This window comes from Embiotoca jacksoni, unplaced genomic scaffold (assembly GCF_022577435.1).
Source record: "Embiotoca jacksoni isolate LCO1_2020_lvr unplaced genomic scaffold, fEmbJac1.0.p SCAF_10, whole genome shotgun sequence".
Lineage (NCBI taxonomy): Eukaryota > Metazoa > Chordata > Actinopteri > Embiotocidae > Embiotoca > Embiotoca jacksoni.
Window position 1 is genome coordinate 17,252,542 of NW_027185230.1, and position 17,811 is coordinate 17,270,352.

General features: G+C 39.8%; 1 protein-coding gene across 1 annotated transcript; it reads right to left on the bottom strand.

Moving 5' to 3' along the window:
* Window positions 1-710: 710 nt before the first annotated feature.
* On the bottom strand, window positions 711-17,811 carry shc3 (SHC (Src homology 2 domain containing) transforming protein 3). Its single transcript, XM_069171056.1, has 12 exons — window positions 15,242-17,811; window positions 11,677-11,747; window positions 9,015-9,078; window positions 7,468-7,587; window positions 7,158-7,211; window positions 6,809-6,860; window positions 6,603-6,732; window positions 6,313-6,466; window positions 5,686-5,776; window positions 5,397-5,588; window positions 3,739-4,064; window positions 711-3,582 (listed from the first exon to the last, which is right to left on the bottom strand). Exons 1-12 carry the CDS (start codon window positions 15,890-15,892, stop codon window positions 3,454-3,456), a joined length of 2,034 nt encoding a protein of 677 aa, XP_069027157.1. The 5' UTR covers window positions 15,893-17,811; the 3' UTR covers window positions 711-3,453.

The following is a 17,811-nucleotide window of genomic DNA, read 5'->3' on the forward strand; positions in this document are numbered from 1 at the left end:
GGCTCCGCCCCTTCCATGACGTAACCAAAATAGCCCCCATTGGGGCTGAAAACTGTCCAGTGTTTTGTACACAATATTACCTGCGTGTTGAGTACACAGCATGTACAAAAATTTAAGTATTGCATTAAAAATAGCAAGTGTAAGTGCTTATTTTGAGACAGCCATTCTTAATAAGGATGCTTTGTCTGGATGGCATATGTCTTATTTTTAGGAAAAAAAACTTAAATAGTTGATGGACCCAAATTAAAAGTAAACATATTTTATGTTGCCTGTTTACAGTTATATTCAGACATGTTGGTAGTTTGGATTTTGTTGCTCAGGGTTTACGAATATCTGCTTGTGAGATTTCTGCAGCTCCCTGATGTGAATTGAATTGTGTTTGTAGTGATAATAGTATTAAAATAACAGCTAAATAATTTTACAGCAACTTCCAGAAACAGCCCCCCTGATGGATAATCCACACACTTTACCGTCTTTGTTTGGACTTTATGATTATATTTTTAAGCATTAGGTAACAGTTGGTTAACTTTGGGGACTATCTATAGTCACAAGGACATTACTAAAAATTTTTCAAAATAAATGTCAAAGACAGGTATGTTGCAATCTGGAATAAAATTATCTGCATGGCTGGACACCATTTGATAATTTGGATGAACCAAAAAAATGTTGATGACAGTTAGTGTAAAAGCTGCATGTACTGTTCCACAAACTGAAATACAAGATTTTATTACTGCACAGACAGCAACAGAAATTCTACACATTCACGGTTTTATTGCCAACAGTCATACAGAATAATGATAAACCCATACAACCAAAAGATTAAATCTGTAAACATCATTTGGACTTGTTGTTTCTATGTTTGTATTTCCTTTTTTCTTTTTTCTTTTTTAACTACACCTGTCCCAAAATAGTGACTTTCTGTGTGATTCCCTCTGACAAAGATTTATATTTAGAATCTGGAAATGATACATTTATAATATATAATAGAGAGGGAGGGAAGGAAAGAGACAGATAGATAGAGAGAGAAAACAGTAGTCTCAAGCAGCAACACGCAGCAGGGCAAAACACAACCTCTTGTGAACAGGCATGCCCCATTGAAGATCAGCTATTGCACTTTGAAGGGAGAGAAAAAGAGAAACAAAAACACCATTTGTACAAATAAAAGGCACATTTTCATCAACAGAAACTCTGGAAAGACACCATGTTCTTATTTGTGTCCAGGTGTGTTTATAATTTTCCTTATGTCACAATGCTAATCATCATGTTATCAGAGAGATTCAAGTATGGAGTTGTTTCTATTCGCTTTGTTCAAAACTGCAAATTTTTTTTTGGCCAAAAGTGATTCTCTGAATTTAGTCTGCAGAAGTCAAGATTTAAAAGAATTCTTTACACTAGTGTAGTGCTTTTTTAAAAAAAAGTTAGCGCATTATTCCTTCTCCCGAGATATTACATTTGATGAAATTATGTCAGAAAGAATTGGATAATGTAAAAGTAAACGGCGAGGAAAACTTCTCGTCACTCTTTGTGCCCTTTTCTTCGCATGTTTTTCTTGAAAATAATTCTTCTGGTGCTCGGTTCTCCAATGAATCTTGAGAAGCAAACCAGAATATGGGACACAAGAAATCAAGGAAAGTCTTCAACCAAAATGAATCTGGTGGATTTTTTTTTTTTTTTTAAATGAACCCAATGCTGCTTTTTGCTCAGTATGTGTTGTTGTGAGATGCATGTACTGTACACTCCCTCTTGCAGCAAAACACAGGCACGTTATATTACATTGCATCTGTCTCGTCAAACTTATTGAACTCATGCTGATTTTGGTTCAATTGAAGTGGTCCAATGCATATCAAATACAATGCCCCATTCATTTGGTTTCCATCAGAGTCCTGACAATAATAAGGATGAGAGCATTTAAAAAGGCTGTTTCCAGAACTGCTGTGTACCGTGTCTACAAGCCATTTCAAAATTCTGATTCCTTCTCTGAAAAAACAGTCGGTGTAACCTAAATACTAAACTGTTCAGAGAAACGATTGTGTACAGTGGACTGCAAAATGAAAAGTAACTCTGACCTGTCAAGCAACAGTGATTGAGGACTTTCTTCTTAAGAGTTTTTTCCCTCAACTGTAGTACTCCAAGCAATGCAGAGCAACACTGCACGCTTCCCTATAATAAGTAATAAAGTGGGAGATCTGAAGTGTGACTGACGAGTGGTAAAAAAAAGTATTTCTATGATGACATCTAGTGGCAAAACAGTAGTCCTGCTTTCAGATATCAACACAGAAATAAAACCTTTCTAACATCAGTAACTGAAAGTGATCTAATATTGAACAAACTGAACTGAGTGAACACAGTGAACGCAAACGTTTGTCTAATTCAGTCTCTTCTGTAAATCTTACGCCTCAACACATTGGTGATTGGTAACTGACACAGCTCATCTAAGTGATCCAACTTTTTGATTGTGCTATTTATTTGTGATCATTCAAATAATATTAAACTTTGAAAAGTTCACCCCCCCAACCCCCCCAAAAAAGGAAGCTAAAAATGTTAATAAAGAACGTGAGAATAACCATCGCATGATGCAACTCCCAAAAACTAATCACCGACTACACATCTAAAAGAATTCAGAGAAAACCAATTCAGAAATAATCACTGGTTGTAAAGCATAAATATTTTACAGTGTCAGCATACACAAGCACCTCTTCCAAATAAAGGGGTATCAAGGTCTACGAACATGGCCACAAGAACAGTTGAGTTTAAGTCATGCGACTGTAGTGACACAAGAAAATACCTCATAAAAAAGTTTATCTTTAAAGCCATTGACAGCACTATGAAGGGCGTCTGTTTGCACCCCAACACTTTGTGACGACTGCAAAGCAAAAACACATTCAGTTCTAATTTCCAATAAAAGCAGGTTTCATATAGTGACTAATTGAGTAAGCTGTCACACTATTGGTGAGATTAGAAGACAGTTTTCCTAATGTAAGTTGTTATAAACAGCGTTTCTGTTTCCTCAACCTCTTAGCCAACAGTTCCTGTAGAAATGTGGTTGTGCTTGACAGACAAAACTAAAATTTCAGATTTTTATTCTAAAATACTCTTGTTAACACCTCTTTGAGGTTTGATTTGCACTTCATCTAAACTACAAGAACAATTGTCTTTTTTTAATCTTTTAAAACACCAAATCAAGATATTATGTCCAAATGCACCTATGTCTTCTCAAAAATATAGCATTTCAGTCATCACAACAAAATAATAACAGTTCTATAAATCTTTTTTTTTGATCTTAAACAAATCTTGCGTCTTCCAGTGACTCCAGGAAAGTAACCGCGGGCAGTTTTCCCCAAAACTCTGTGAGCGCATAGACCCTTTAAGCATCGTCGTCTCGTGTTTCATCTTCAAGTTGCAGGATGGAAAAACAGTTTAGAGCTTCTTCTTTCCCATCAGGCATGGCAAGCATCACTGTTTCCTTCCGACAGGCTGTAGGAGACACAGTTCACTACCGGCTGACACAATTGGCAGATTGTTGTCACGGTGATGGCCAATAAGGTGGCTAATGCTGTCAAATATATGATCTTTTGTCCGTACCTTTGAAAAGAAGGACAGAAATATTAAGGGTCTGTTTTTGTCTTAAGAAGAATTTAATCTTTTTACTTGCAATGTGTAAAATGTTTTTTTCAAACATTTCTACTCACAAATCAGTCATTTCAATCTGGAGTTTATTTCTGACACACGTTTTCTTACCGTGCCCTCAGGGTCCACCAGCAGGAGGTGTTTGGCAAGTCCATTGTGCATGCCCGTCAGTACGTAGGACCCTGGGTTGGTAGTGCTCTTGCGGACGAGAAAGTCCCCGTCCTCTTTCAGCAGTTTCTCGGCGTCGCGGCGGCTCATTTTGCCGTGGTACCACGTTTGGCCCTCCAGCTCCTCCTGCGCCCGGAAGGCCAGTGAGCGCACGAGAAGAGGGCTCGAGTTGTCCACGGATGCTGCCTTGTGGAGACCAGACACCTGGGACTGGATTTGTCCCTGGGACGGTGGCTGGGACTGAGACTGAATAGCATCTTCGAAGGGCTCTGGCATAAGTGAGGGCGGTGCCAAAATCATGAGTTAAGAGAAGAAGAGTATGGATGGCATATTCAAACATTTTTTACACAGTAATCAAACTATAAAAACATGAAACATCTCGCCTGCGCTCCCCTCTGTTCCATTCGATGGTGTAACTCAATGCTATTTCTTTTTTAGCGCTACTTGGTTCTTCTAAAAAATAAAAAGGAAGTTTCTGGGGTTTGCTTGCCATATTCTTTGACATATTAGCATCCACTACCGCAATTTATTACCACAACAGAATGGGTATCACATTTTGGTCATTTTATTTACCTTCCTTCTCTTTTGAAGTTATTTTTTACCAACTTTTTAGGTTATCACGGCCGTATCTCAGTGAAACTGTAGACATTATTTCTTTGTATCTACTAATTTATTCTAAAAATGTGACTCCACGTACATACTTACAGTGTATGTCATCTAGTTTGTGAACTGATGCGCCGTTATGCCGATGACAGTGTGTTGGATGTGCAAGCCTGATGGTTCGATTTAGTGTCCACATATTTACTTTATGAACACATATCAGGGTCACGGTCGGACAGTTGTCAGCCCATTACAAAGATAACACCAGACATTCAGCTTAATGTCACACCTGCAGGCCATTTAGAGACATCGATTAACGTGGTCCACCTTTCAGACCCGCAGGCGTCCAGATATAAGACATTACATGCCTGCCTGCTTTGCTAAATATTTTGGAAATACATTTTAAGTGACAGGCCTTATTCTGCACTGTATTGTGCATTAATCAACATCCTGTTTTGTTAATATATTAGAGGAATTCAGTAAAATATGACTGTACAGTTAAAGAACACCTGAACTTCATTTTCATAGAAGAAGGAACATTCATTTTTAAATTGTATAGTCCACTGCTAACATGTAATTTTTGTCATGGATTCTTCATACAGATTCACACACACATCCTGATGCAACTGATCTTCTATGATTAATAATAGCAAATCAAAGAGTGAAGTGGAAAGGAGGAGAGAGTAAAGCTACACACTGATATTAAAACTGTCCTCCTTTTGTCTTCATACGGACAGGATGGTATTATAATGCCACGCTGAAGTCACCGAGAAACAAAAGCTAGGAAACCTCTGTAATTAGGAACTCCAATTTAAAGTAATCTTGTAGTTGTACTTTGAAGGTAAGGTACAAAATGGTTTTAAACTCGGTTTGCCTGAAATTCACAATAGGTACACAGTGAACTGAATAAAAAATTTAATGACACATGTTAAACTGAACTTATTTTAAATTAGTTAAATTGTGACAACATGAACCGAGTCTACAAGCTAACCAGGTCTTACTCATGTCAAACAGGTCCTTCTGTGGGCTCTCTTTGGCTGCGGCTGCCATGCCCTTCGTCACATTTTCCGCCTCCGCCTGGAGCGCCGCGAGCACCTGGGCGTCGATCTGCTGGGTGTTCACGTACATGGGCATCTCTCCGCCTTTTGATGCCTGACCTTTGCTCTCTGGCAGACTGCTTATATCAAAGGATCCTAGACATTTGGAGAGACACTCATAGTCATACGGTAGAAATGATCAAATATTGCAGGATTAAACATCTGATGCTGCAGACTGTTTGGATTTTCTTACCCTGTTGAATGAAGATGGACTTTCTTTCATCTCCCCAGTTTTCACAATGCCGGCCCTGGTAATACGTCTGATCCACTGAGCCTGGACCCATCTGATGACATGCAGAGACATAGTGGACATTTAAGATATTTCTGGATTAATAAATGGAGATTAGGAGTTTTAAAAAGACTCAGTTTAAATTAAATAATGTGCAAACATTGATATGGCGGGTGGATTTAATATAGCATCACACTTCAAACTTCCATCAGCTAACTGTGAAATGTTAACAATCTGACAACTGACGTCATCAATCAGTCAAATCATTTTATCATATTTGTGTACCGCAGCAGTTAATTAAAAAAAGCATGTGACACAGCAATCCCACAATAATAATGTTGCTCAATATGTCTCTCTTTTGGCCCGTCTGCTGTTGTCCAGAGAATATGAATATACACAAAAGAAGCAGTACAGTGCTGCATTACCTGATGATGCAGGATGACAGACACCAAAAGTACCCAATCATTTTGTATAACTTGCTTTATGACAAGTCAGAGCTAAAACAGCCCAAATGTACAAAACTACAAGTATAAAAAAACAGCATTATTCTCTTCAGTTGGATGAGATGAATCCAGACAAATTGAGTTGTACCTGACATCCATCTGGCGCTGCGTTCTGATTGGTCAGCCGGGTGTCAATGAAGCCTCCAGGGGGGGGCATCTTGCCAGGGATGTTGTTATAGTAAGGGTGTTCTGCTGACTCCTCCTCTTCCTCTGTCCACGGTAACTCCTCCATGTTTAATACCCTAAAGGGGAAAACCAGATTTAATTATGAAACTTTACCCTGCATTGAAATATTATTGTGATTATCACAGTGTGTATGTGCTTGTGTTAAGTGAATAGGTATTTTTGGGTGTGCTGCGTTTATCACGAGCACCTCACCTGTCATGTGTGGAGGACAGCTTGCTCGAGGGACACTGCAGGTACTGCTGGAAGCGAAGGTCGAAGGCCTGGCCGATGGTGCTGATGACGTCCTGGGCGAGGCCGTCGGAGCACTCCAGGATATGACACGCTGAAGAGTTCAGAGTTTAACGAGCATGTTGCATATGAAACTCTTTCTATAGTGTATTGAAGAGAAGATTACTCACCTCTTCTGTTAACAGGGTCCTTTGCTACGTAAGCAACAAAATCTGTTGTGTCCTATAAAAAAATAAAAATTAAAAAAAAAGATATACTTGTAAATTATTGAATAAATATTAAAAGACAGATAAATATGTTTGGGTGATCAGTGTATGTCAGATGTGTTGCAAAGTGAGTTTAGATGAAAACCATTTATTAAGGGGGTAACACTTTTTTTTCTTTAAACTGTATAAATTAAGTTTTATCATTTTCACACATTTACCATACTATTACTATAATACTGTAAAGTTTTCAGGGGTTTTTTTCCATTGAAAAACATGTATGCCATGTGAATCATAAATTCTTTGGTTTACTTACGGGGTCTCCACCTGATGCAAAGGAGATGGACTGCATGTGATGGTTGGCTATGATCTGTGAGGAGGAAAGGGACACAATGCATATGAGGGAAACCATTCTTCTGCATACATTCAAGCACACATGCAGTTATTACATACACATATTTAATGTACTGCTATTACATGAAAATGGCTTTCCTGGAATTCAAGGGTAACTGTATCATGCTCTAATACAATGGAGCGACCACTTTCTTTAACATACTATCACTGTGGTAGCATTCATTCTTTTTTATCACATGTCTTGTAATTGTTTACAAAGGTTGCAGACTGACCTGTTTGCAGTCAGGGGTCATCAGGTTGAGGCTGGTCGTGGAGATATTTAGGTTGATGGACATTCCGGCAAACTGCAGATTACTCTTCCCCAAAATACTGGACAGAGCTTTGGACGGTGGCTGAGAGGATCGGAGGAAGACACAGTGAGACACAAGTAAAGCAAAATATTAAGCTTTAGCCAACAGCCAATTAGCATGTAGCTTAGCATAAAGACCAGAAACAGGGGAAATTGTCTGGTTCTGTCCAAAGGAAACAAAATCTAGCAACATCTCTAAAGCTCACTAAAAGACTGCAGAGTATTTCTTGACCTCCTGGAGTCTCCACTGGCTTCCTCAGGGTGACAACAGTCCAGCTGTTTCCCTCTGTTTTCAGTTAACCAGCATCTGGCTGGAGCTCCGTCTTCTCATCTAACTCTTCTCCAAAATCTGGAACCATTTCTTTCGAGAGTGTCATGTCACCACTACTGGATTAATACAATAGAAACATTATTGTTCGGTGCATGAAACCGGTCTCCTGCACTGAAATTCAGCCACGTGCGCGGCTATTAAAAAAAGCAGTATCTATATCCTCCAGAACAAGTCAGGAAAAAAATGGTACTCCATATTTGAACCCTTATGAATTGATCTCTGGATATAGTGGGTTAGCAATATTTGTAATCATTGTAGTTTGGGTTACACAAATTATCCTGAATATTGGAGCCTGTGAAATGTTTAATATGTAAAATCATGCTGAGAAAGAGAGCTACGTAAAATTATGAAGCTGATGTCCCCACAATGCGTTTATCATCCAGCCAAAATAATATTATCTTACATCTTACGTCTATTGCAAGAAAGAGACACTCGTCACTGATTTTGTGTTATATACCTTTCCCTGACATTTGAACGAGCTCTACAGAGCAGAGTAATGCTTCATTTCACACCCCACATTAAGACACAGTCTCCTCACACGCCGTGGACACACACCATGTGAACACACACAGACACAAACATACACACACACACACACACACACACACACACACACACACACACACACACACACACACACACACACACACACACACACACACACACACACACACACACACACACACACACACACACACACACACACAGCTCAGCCTCCTGATCACAGATATTGTGCACTACATGAGTCACTAAGCACTGTGTGCGGTGTGCAATGCATCGTGGGCAGGAGCTCCACCCACGCACATACAGTCCCATACCTCTTCATCGCTCTCTCTTCTCTCCTCAGCCTCTCTCTTCTCTAAGTACAATCTCTTTTTCCCTCTCATCATTTCCCCCTCTCTCTCTATGTCTCCAATTCCTGTCTCTTTTTACATAAAGGAAGGAGGAGAGAAAAAAAAAAACATACCGGGCGGATGCTATATATGGAACGTGGACGGGTAAATGAATATCTATTGCTGTTTCCTCTTTTTCTTTTTCTACTGTGCATTTCACTAACATACATTTTCTCAGGTCTTGCAGTTTGGACATCACTCCATCTTCCTGTGCCTCTCTCCTTCCCTCTCTGCCCATCCACGTACCTTTCTCTTCCGCAGTGCCCCTTTGGTCCCCGGAATTGCCTCACACACGAGGCTGATGGCTTCCCTGAGGGGGTGTTGGGGGGTTGGAGGGGGCAAGACAGACAGCCACAGAGTCACAGTTAGTTTAGCATTTAGTTGGGCTGCACTTCGTATTATAGATTATTATATTGTATTATAGATTATTATATCAGGAAATGCATTTGTGTGTCATGTATACACAAGTGCATCTGAGTTTAGCTTGTTGGCATTCGATAATTATCATTCACAAAGTACAGCTGCAGCTGACAGGAGGTTTTTCTGATTAATTCATACAACAGGTTTTGTAAAGCTGCCAAAATCAACCTAATTGTGGTGCAGGGAAAATGTTGACCTGCTGGTGGCGCCAGAATAAATGTTGAGGGATCAACAACATTGGTAGGATTCATCCTCTGGGGGACCTGAATGTCTGTTTCATAGCAATTCTTCTAACCGCTGATATAATTGAGTCTGGGCTGTTCAACCAACACTGCCATCCATCTGCCGCAAGCTTCGGTAGCGATTTTAACGTCCAAGGAGCTCAGTGCTGAAGCCACATATCACATGTTTGCAAATGCTCATGGATTTCAGGCCAGGTGACCTTTTATAGCAGCTCATACTTCTCCCTTTATACAGTTAAATAAAAATAAAATGCCCCCCAAAAAAACCTGTTAAAATGTTTCCCTAACTTTTTAAGGCTATTTATTCCCTGCTCATACTTAGAAAGGTTCATACTTCATTGAAGTTTTTTATTACTTTCATTCTTCTTTAATTATCATTTCAAATTTTATTATTAATGTACCGTTCTTTTAAGGTGTTCACAGTCTTCAGAAGATGAATCCTGAACCAATGAACATGTATCTTGTATCGTTGTTCGGTGCCCTACATTACAAAAGGAAATCTGAAACTGTCTTAAAGATGTGAAGTAAACTATCTAATCTGCATCACCAGACAATAATTAGGATGTAAAACGCAACGCTATTTAGAATAAATAGCTGATAAAAATAGAGCTGCTTTGATACAAAACAGTCAAATTCCTCTGATAAAAAGTGAATATTGTTTCATGACAGATCAGAAATGTCACTCTCTACATGTCTAATAATAGAGGCATGATTTCTCTCTCTGTCTCTTTTTCGCTATCTCTCTCTTTATTAGATAGAAACATAAATACATATTCACAGTGACAGACGAAGAGCGACATCTAGCTAACGTTACCGACTTCAGGAAGTCAAGCAGAAAAGTGAACATGACACAAACCGATTCACTGCTGGCCTTTGGCTCACTGCACATTGGTCAATGACTTCAGAGAAACTCAGAAAAATTCAGTGCAAACAAATCATGATTAATGCACTCTAAATTCATATATTGTCAAAATCCTATCACATTTTTAAACGATCTGTGCAACGGCGTGGCAGAAAAATGTCTTTTAATACACCAAATTAATACTGAAGAGATTTATCATATAACACATTTGGGGTCAGACAACAATTTAACAGCATTTTTCTTTTTTAGATACCAACAATAAAACATGTGGTCGCATCAAAGGTTTTCACTGCCGCGTGTGAACTCGTACATAAAAAATTAAGTTTTACTAACAGTGCAATTCAAAAACAATAAAACCCATAGGGAATATTTCTCTATTAATATCTGCTGATGCTTTCACTTCTGATCCTTTTTACACAACTCTCTCAGTCTGATGTTTTTTGGATGATTTCTGGTCTCTCATCTGCTCAGTTTTATTTTGGACCGGACAAACTACTGAGTCATTGTCAGTCTCTGAGTCACGACCATTGTTGTGTGTCTGGACGTACACTCTAACATGGTGGCGAATGATAAAAATGAGCTTTTCACTCACAAGATGGTAAACAGTCTATTCTTCCTCTGATTATGTGAGTTTGAAAATTGGTCAAAGATGCATGAGAATCATAAAACATTGATGGACTCTTGAAAATATACTCTTGTGACATTCATTGAATTTGTGTAATTTTATTTAATAAATGCATTTTAATTTATAATTAGTTTTCCTTGGTGCCTTCAATGTTTTGATACCCTAAATCTTTGTTGTTTGGCAGCCCTTTGGCCAGCTCTTGTTGTATATTAAAATTGGCTATATGACCTGACTTTAAAAATGCAGTGGCAAGATTTCTCAATTTCTGTGATTTTTTGGGGGATTTAGTGTTCAATGATATGATGTTTTAAAATCTGGTTTACAGTAGATGAGTATTATAGTTATAGGGAAATAGTTACCGTGCCCAAATCAGTCCAGTTTTAACGCATGTTAGTGAATTATGAACTGCTTGAGAGCCATCTAACATTTTCTACAAATAAATTCAAACATGACCGTTACACAACATGTTTACATTTGAATTATCCCATATACTGATTACTTACCAATTACTGGCACGGAAAAATGTAGGTGTATAAGTGGCTGTTACAAAAAATCCAGACCTGATTTTTTTTAATTCAAAGTGTCCAAAGTTTTTCGGTAATTTAACAGACAAAAAAAGGAAACCCTTTTCTCTTGAGGTTGATTCTTAATTATGAACAAAACTCGTTACACTTGTTATGAACTAGTTTGATGCGTGTGGCGTTTCTGTCTTAAAAGTCTTACAATCGATTAAAAAAAGTACAGTATGTGAGAACATACCTTGTTATTTGTGACCTTGTGGTGAAGTCCAGGGATCTCATCGAGCGAAGGACTTCTATACAGCCCAGATACTGCAAAGCAAGAATGAAAAGCCAGTGTCAAATAAACAAAAACTGAAACATCATTATGAACAGAAAAACACCTTTTATTTCTTTATTACTGATCCAAACTAAATTAAATTACTACACGCACATTAACATTGGACAACAGGGGCTTGTTTTAAATGGAAAAATGAAGACCAACTTGACGCATTGTTTCACAATTGTTGATTAAAGTTGCACACATGTACAAGCAGTTGGGCCAATATGTCGAGTTAACTTCAGCTTTGGTACATTTGCACATCTTTAACTAGATACAGTTCTGTTATGGTTGTGAAACAAAGACGTGTGCCAGAGCTGCTTACATGGTGAAAATATTACGGCTCAGATTTATTGTCTGCCTCTTTTTACCTGTAGAATCTTAATTGTAGTAATGTTTTTATTTTAAATAGGTCGAACGAGAGTTAATAGTGAATTACATTACTATTCTGCAATAAAAGACTTACATGACCTTACATCCGATTAAATATATATCCGTGTCACTTTCCCTTGACTGCTGTCCCAGGATGGGTTTCTGTGGGTTGAAGTGTTTGCCATCAAGTCTGCACAAAAGATGCTGACTACAAATTCTTCTAATGAGCATTACTGATCATATAATTGACACATAAAGGACTGAAATGAATATTAAATTGACGATTTCAGTTATTATCCTCTTTACCCGACCTTCATCTGTTCATGCACATGTAAATAAATAATGGGAAGCAGGCCTAAACCTGTTACACCAGCAGTTGTGCTTCGTAAACTTGCTGATATCACAGTTTTCTAGTTTAAAATAGAGACATCCTGCTAGACGAAGAGTTCAGTCTGACACAAAGCTGATACAAACTTAGAAAAGAAAATCCAGTTTAATGCTTGATCATCACAAAAATATTAGTGTTTCAAAGCCACATGAGGTGCCTGCAGTTCTCCAATGCCATAAAATAATCATCAGTACCAGCCAGCTACTCACATTACAACACCTTTTCTGATTAATATTGCACGGAGCAGGAACATTTTGTGCTGACGAGTTCCTATCGTTATCAGAATCACTTTCATAATCTGTCTGTAAACAAAACAGGAGTCCAGACACACCAACTCAGATTTCGTACATTTATATTATGACTCGCTGTCTCTCCAGAGAGCATTTAGCAAGTTCTAGCAAACAAATACAATATTTGTCAACATGACGTTTGCAAAATTTTGAATGACGTCTATTTTTAGAATTGAGTTTGAAGTGAACAACTCAGCAGGGCCAAAAATAAATCAAACAGTTCTAAAACAGGTAGAGAGTCCTATTCTGAGCACGACTGATCGTCACGCTGTTCAATAAACACCCACACGATTCACAACGTAAAACAGAACTTCTGATTAGTTATGAAAATCCATCGCAGGCCAGCCCTGAAGAGCCCATTAATGATCCCCGTATAAAAACATAACACATTTATATGTCCGACACCACACCGGCTGCCGTCGTGCCTGCTGCAGTTTAGATCTTGTTCACGTGAATCTAAAAGGTTTTCCATACAAAATAGTTTTCAGAATACTTAGTTGCCCTCCAGTTGCCCTGCAGTCTAGACAGGATCGGTCAGGTCGAGGGGCGAAGTCACTTAGTTGATCAATAAATAGACAACAGAAAAACGAATTGCCAACTATTTTGATAATTGAACTATCATGTCAAACGTTTATGGGAGTGATGTGAAGACGTGGTGCCTTCTTTCGTCATAAATCAATGAATATTAAAAGAGGAGAACCATTTTGAAGTTCTGTTCATCAGGTAGCCAGAAACACGGCAAATGAAGTTTGCCACATCAACTTCATGAAGTGACAACAATGCTGCAGTTGTGTCGCCCGAAGAGGCCAAGAAATCAGATATTTTAGGTTAAAGAAGTTTAGCAAGCAACTGCTGAGTCAATCACGCAAGTTTTACACATCTGACTTATTCCTATAAACAATATAATTTCTCAGTTTCAACATTTAATATGCTGTCTTTGGTCTATTAGCAAATAAATATGGGTTCATGAGATTTTCAAATCCTTGCATTCTGTTTTTATTTACATTTTACAGACCGTCCCAACATTTTTTGGGGTTGTATATAATAGTGACAAACTTCCTATTCAATCGGCCGGCAATAAAAACAAGAACATGAAGAGGATCGCCACCGCGGAGGTGCAACATAACTCGGTGTGAATGTGAAGTTTTTGTTGTATAAACACTCAGCCGCCATGGGTTAAAAGTGTGAGTGTATACAGTGTCACTGTCAGTCAACGTCCCTTTAGAGTAATGGTGCATGATGTGCGAGGAGTGACCGCATGACGCTAATTAAAAGTGCTGTGAGCAGAACACCACGTTGAACTCAATACGCGCAGGACTCAAACCACAGGATGAGCCGGGGGAGGGGGAGCACGGAGCGGACCCATTTCCCCTCTCGCAGTGTGGATGCTTTCAGCAGCATTGACTGGACAAATAAGCGCTCCCTGCCTTAATGCAGTTAACGGAGTGTCACGCTGGTCACAGATACTGAAGGCTTTGTTCGGGCAACTTGTCGTAAGTGTCATATGATGGCAATCATACTGCGTAACTTGATTTGCAATATAACACATTTCGCCTCGCAACGCTGCTCTGCATGTTCACTCTTCTCCATAAACTGCATTTTAGTTTTTGTTTAATTTGCTGCATAAATAAAAAAAAGAAAGACAAAAAAAATAAATAATTTTTTTTTATTTTTTAAAAAAGGGAATTCAGTCAAATGATCAATTTACTGTTTCAGCTAAAATGGTTTCTTCTATTTTTTTTCCCCATTCATTTCACACCTTGAAGAGCCAGGGCTCAGCATCATCACTCCTTAAGCTAGTGACTCATTGCCGGCATGATGACATTCACAGCTCCTGCATTTGTGCGCCAACTTGTGCTCCTTTAAATGATGTATGACGGGCTGAAACACCATTAACAACAGATCCGGGTGTCATGAGACAAACATGCATCTTCCTTTTCACTATCGGGGAGCTCAAACAGCCACAGAGCTCGTAGAGGTGCAGGATGTACAGAAATAACATATCACCATGGTTACAAAAGCATAACGCTGTGGCTCCACATACACAACACACGGAAAAAAGGAATAAATTGAAATCTTTACAGCACGTTAAAAATGACATTGATGAATGCTGTTTTGATTTTAGCCATCGTCAGGCTTTTCCTCTACTTTTCTCCCCAATGTTGACCTTCTCCGTTTCCTGAATTATTCAATATCTATTTTCTGGTTGCTGCTCCTTCGCTCAGCCTTCTGCTCTCGCCAACCTACATACACCCACTCAAGGGCATGTTGTGATGTGCAAGTGAAACTACAGCATCTCTCCTTTACCCCCCACCACCCCCTCCCCACCCCAAACCCCCTCCTTTGCACGTTGCTAAACTCGATTCATTGAAAGAAAAGAGACAATGGGCAACGACTGGAAAAGAGGGAGGACATAGACCAAAATGAGTCCACCAACCTTCACAATGTATGTCACTCCAGGACCAGAGATCTTCTCGTTTGAGTGTAGCCATCCTCTGGAGGGTTTGCTCACCAGTCCACCACCTCCACCTGGGTTCCAGTCCTCTCCGCTGGGCTGGAGCTCATCCAGCCTGCTCTTCTTGCTCATGCTAACAGCTGGCTCCAGCTGCGAGCAGGGGGTTGGATGGGAGGCCGAGCTGCACAGAGAGCCGCCCACACCAGAGGCTGCCGCCGCCGCCGCCGCCACTGCTGCTGCCGCCGCACTGGGGCTCGGGCCACTGGAGCTGCCTGAGCCTGATCCCCCACCCCCCTGCAGCTTAGACACAGCCAGGTCCTTGACGGCCGAGGGCAGACCCTTGATACCGAGCAAGCTGCCCGAGTTGCTGAATTTCAGGCTGGACACCTTGTTGATGAGGGTACAGAGGGTGGTGCCTCCATCTTCCAGGTGATCAGAGCCGTGGCCGGTGGGGGTGCTGGAAGGAGTGGTGGTGGAAGAGGGCTGAACCTCAGTCGGGGGTGTGTAAGATGTCTCGGCTGCAGACTGGGGGGTGGCCGAGACCTTGGGGTTCATGGACAGGCCGTGGAGAAGCTCATCGACGGATGTTACTGACTCATTCCTGAAGCGGTTGTATTTGGTACGGTGAAGCATACCCTTCTCTCTCTTGCTCTCTTCCCTCTCTCCACCAACGTACAGCCTGCCTCGTTCACAAGTGTGCTGGCAGACGTGGCTGAGCCGTGCTGATTACCCTCTCCTGTAACATAGCAGCAACGGTACAGGCAGCAAACGCCTTTTAGCAATCACAGGCCACCTGACTGTAATTTTCTCTATTGAGGTTACAGTGGTGGTTGTGTTGAGCTGCTGCTGCTGCTGCTGCTGCTGCTGTCGCCAAAGTCCAATCTGCTCTCAGTAAAATCCAGAGCTGCAATCCAATCCGTCAGAGAGAAATATACAGACACAATCCATGGAAACACAACATTGAAGCAGAGGAAGAGGAGGATAAAAGGCTGCCAGTGTTGTGGTGCAGCTTATTTGGTTTCCAGTGGTGATGCTGCTGCTGCTGCTGCTCCTGATTTCTAGCCTCAAAATCCAGAAAGTAAGAGAACAGAAAAAGGTCTGTGTTGTTGATGATCACGGACACAGCGAGGGAAGAGCAAATACTCTCTGCTGACTGCTGCCTGCCTGCCTGCCTGCCGGCTCAGAGCTAAAGCATGACTCACTGATCTGAGAAAACCTTCTCAACAAAAGGCTTGCTGAACACTGCAAATCACTTCCTGTTGGAGGGAGAAAAAAAAACTCCCACTTACAGCACACTAGAACCAATCAATTTTTAAATTGTCTTGTATTTATTCTCCATAACTCTTTCCCCGTTATTTGTTTTTCTGAGAAAAGGAAATGATGAATGAGATGTAGCTCGATTATCTGACTTTGTAAAATAATCAATCATAACAATTTCCATAAATTCATGTTTTAAACAATGTCATAAAGCTGATGATCAGATAAAAGTTGTGAAAAAAGGACGACACACCATAAACTAATCAGAGATGATAACAAATTACGTAAAATATGTAATCAAAACTAACGTCCATTTAATTGACAGCTACAGTCAAAGTGCCTGCTAAAATCATCTGAACCAAAAAATACACAAATCTTCGATTAAGAAGAAATTCTCCTCAAACGGATACAAAAAAGATTTACCTTAAACGGATGTAAAGAAACCTACACAAATCATTAAAAGAAACAATACAGTAAAATTCTAGCATGACTGGGGATACGTAACATCATTAATATATTTCCCATTTTAATTTATGATAGCTGCAGAATATGAGCAGACATCCTGAATGTACTACAGGTTTGTACTGTCTGAAATCTAAGACTAGTTAATGCACTGGTTTCTCCGCAAAATATTTACAATCAAGCATTAATTCAAAAAAGAATAAAGCCATTTTTTTTTTTTTTTTTTTGCATAAAATGATCTAACGTGTAGCACTGATACTCTCTCAACATTCAACAAAGGAATAAAACAATCCAGATTCAAAACTAGGAAGCCGATACAGATTCACAGCTTGTCTAAAATACCCAGCAATTGGTCCATGTTGAACTACATGAATAATACAACTCAAAAAACACCATTAGAAACGACATGTTTGTCAGTGAAACAACCAAAAGGATAACAGAAAAAAAAAAAAAAGCCCAAGAGTCTCCTTAAAACCAGCAACAATGAAGCATCTTTGTCTCCCAGGTAGCGGAAAGCACACATTCATATAAAATGTCCTCAGGAGCATCTAGCAAAGCCGAAAGACTGACACTCATTCATAAGCAGCTTCCGCTCGCACTATGCTGCAGATTTCGCACTGCAGTCCCTCCCAATATCTCTCTTTCCTGCCTGGCAAAAGAGAAAAAAAAAAAAAAAAAGACAGCACGTCTGCCTTCTCTCCTCAGAAACAAAGGCAAACACAAAAGCAGGGAGGAAAAGGCAGGACCTCGCACATCAAGAGGAGGCAAAAACACAAAGGAGAAAAAGAGCAGAGGACAGAAAAGCATGCAATATTTAGCCTTTTATGTGAATG

Bases quoted from the DNA above. Each gene is read 5' to 3' on its own strand.
- shc3 (XM_069171056.1), bottom strand. From the start codon at position 15,892: ATGCTTCACCGTACCAAATACAACCGCTTCAGGAATGAGTCAGTAACA. The intron at 6,733-6,808 runs GTGAGTAATCTT...TGAACTCTTCAG, and splicing joins GGACCCTGTTAACAGAAGAG to CGTGTCATATCCTGGAGTGC. The intron at 4,065-5,396 runs GTAAGACCTGGT...CACTTATGCCAG, and splicing joins GAAGGACCTGTTTGACATGA to AGCCCTTCGAAGATGCTATT.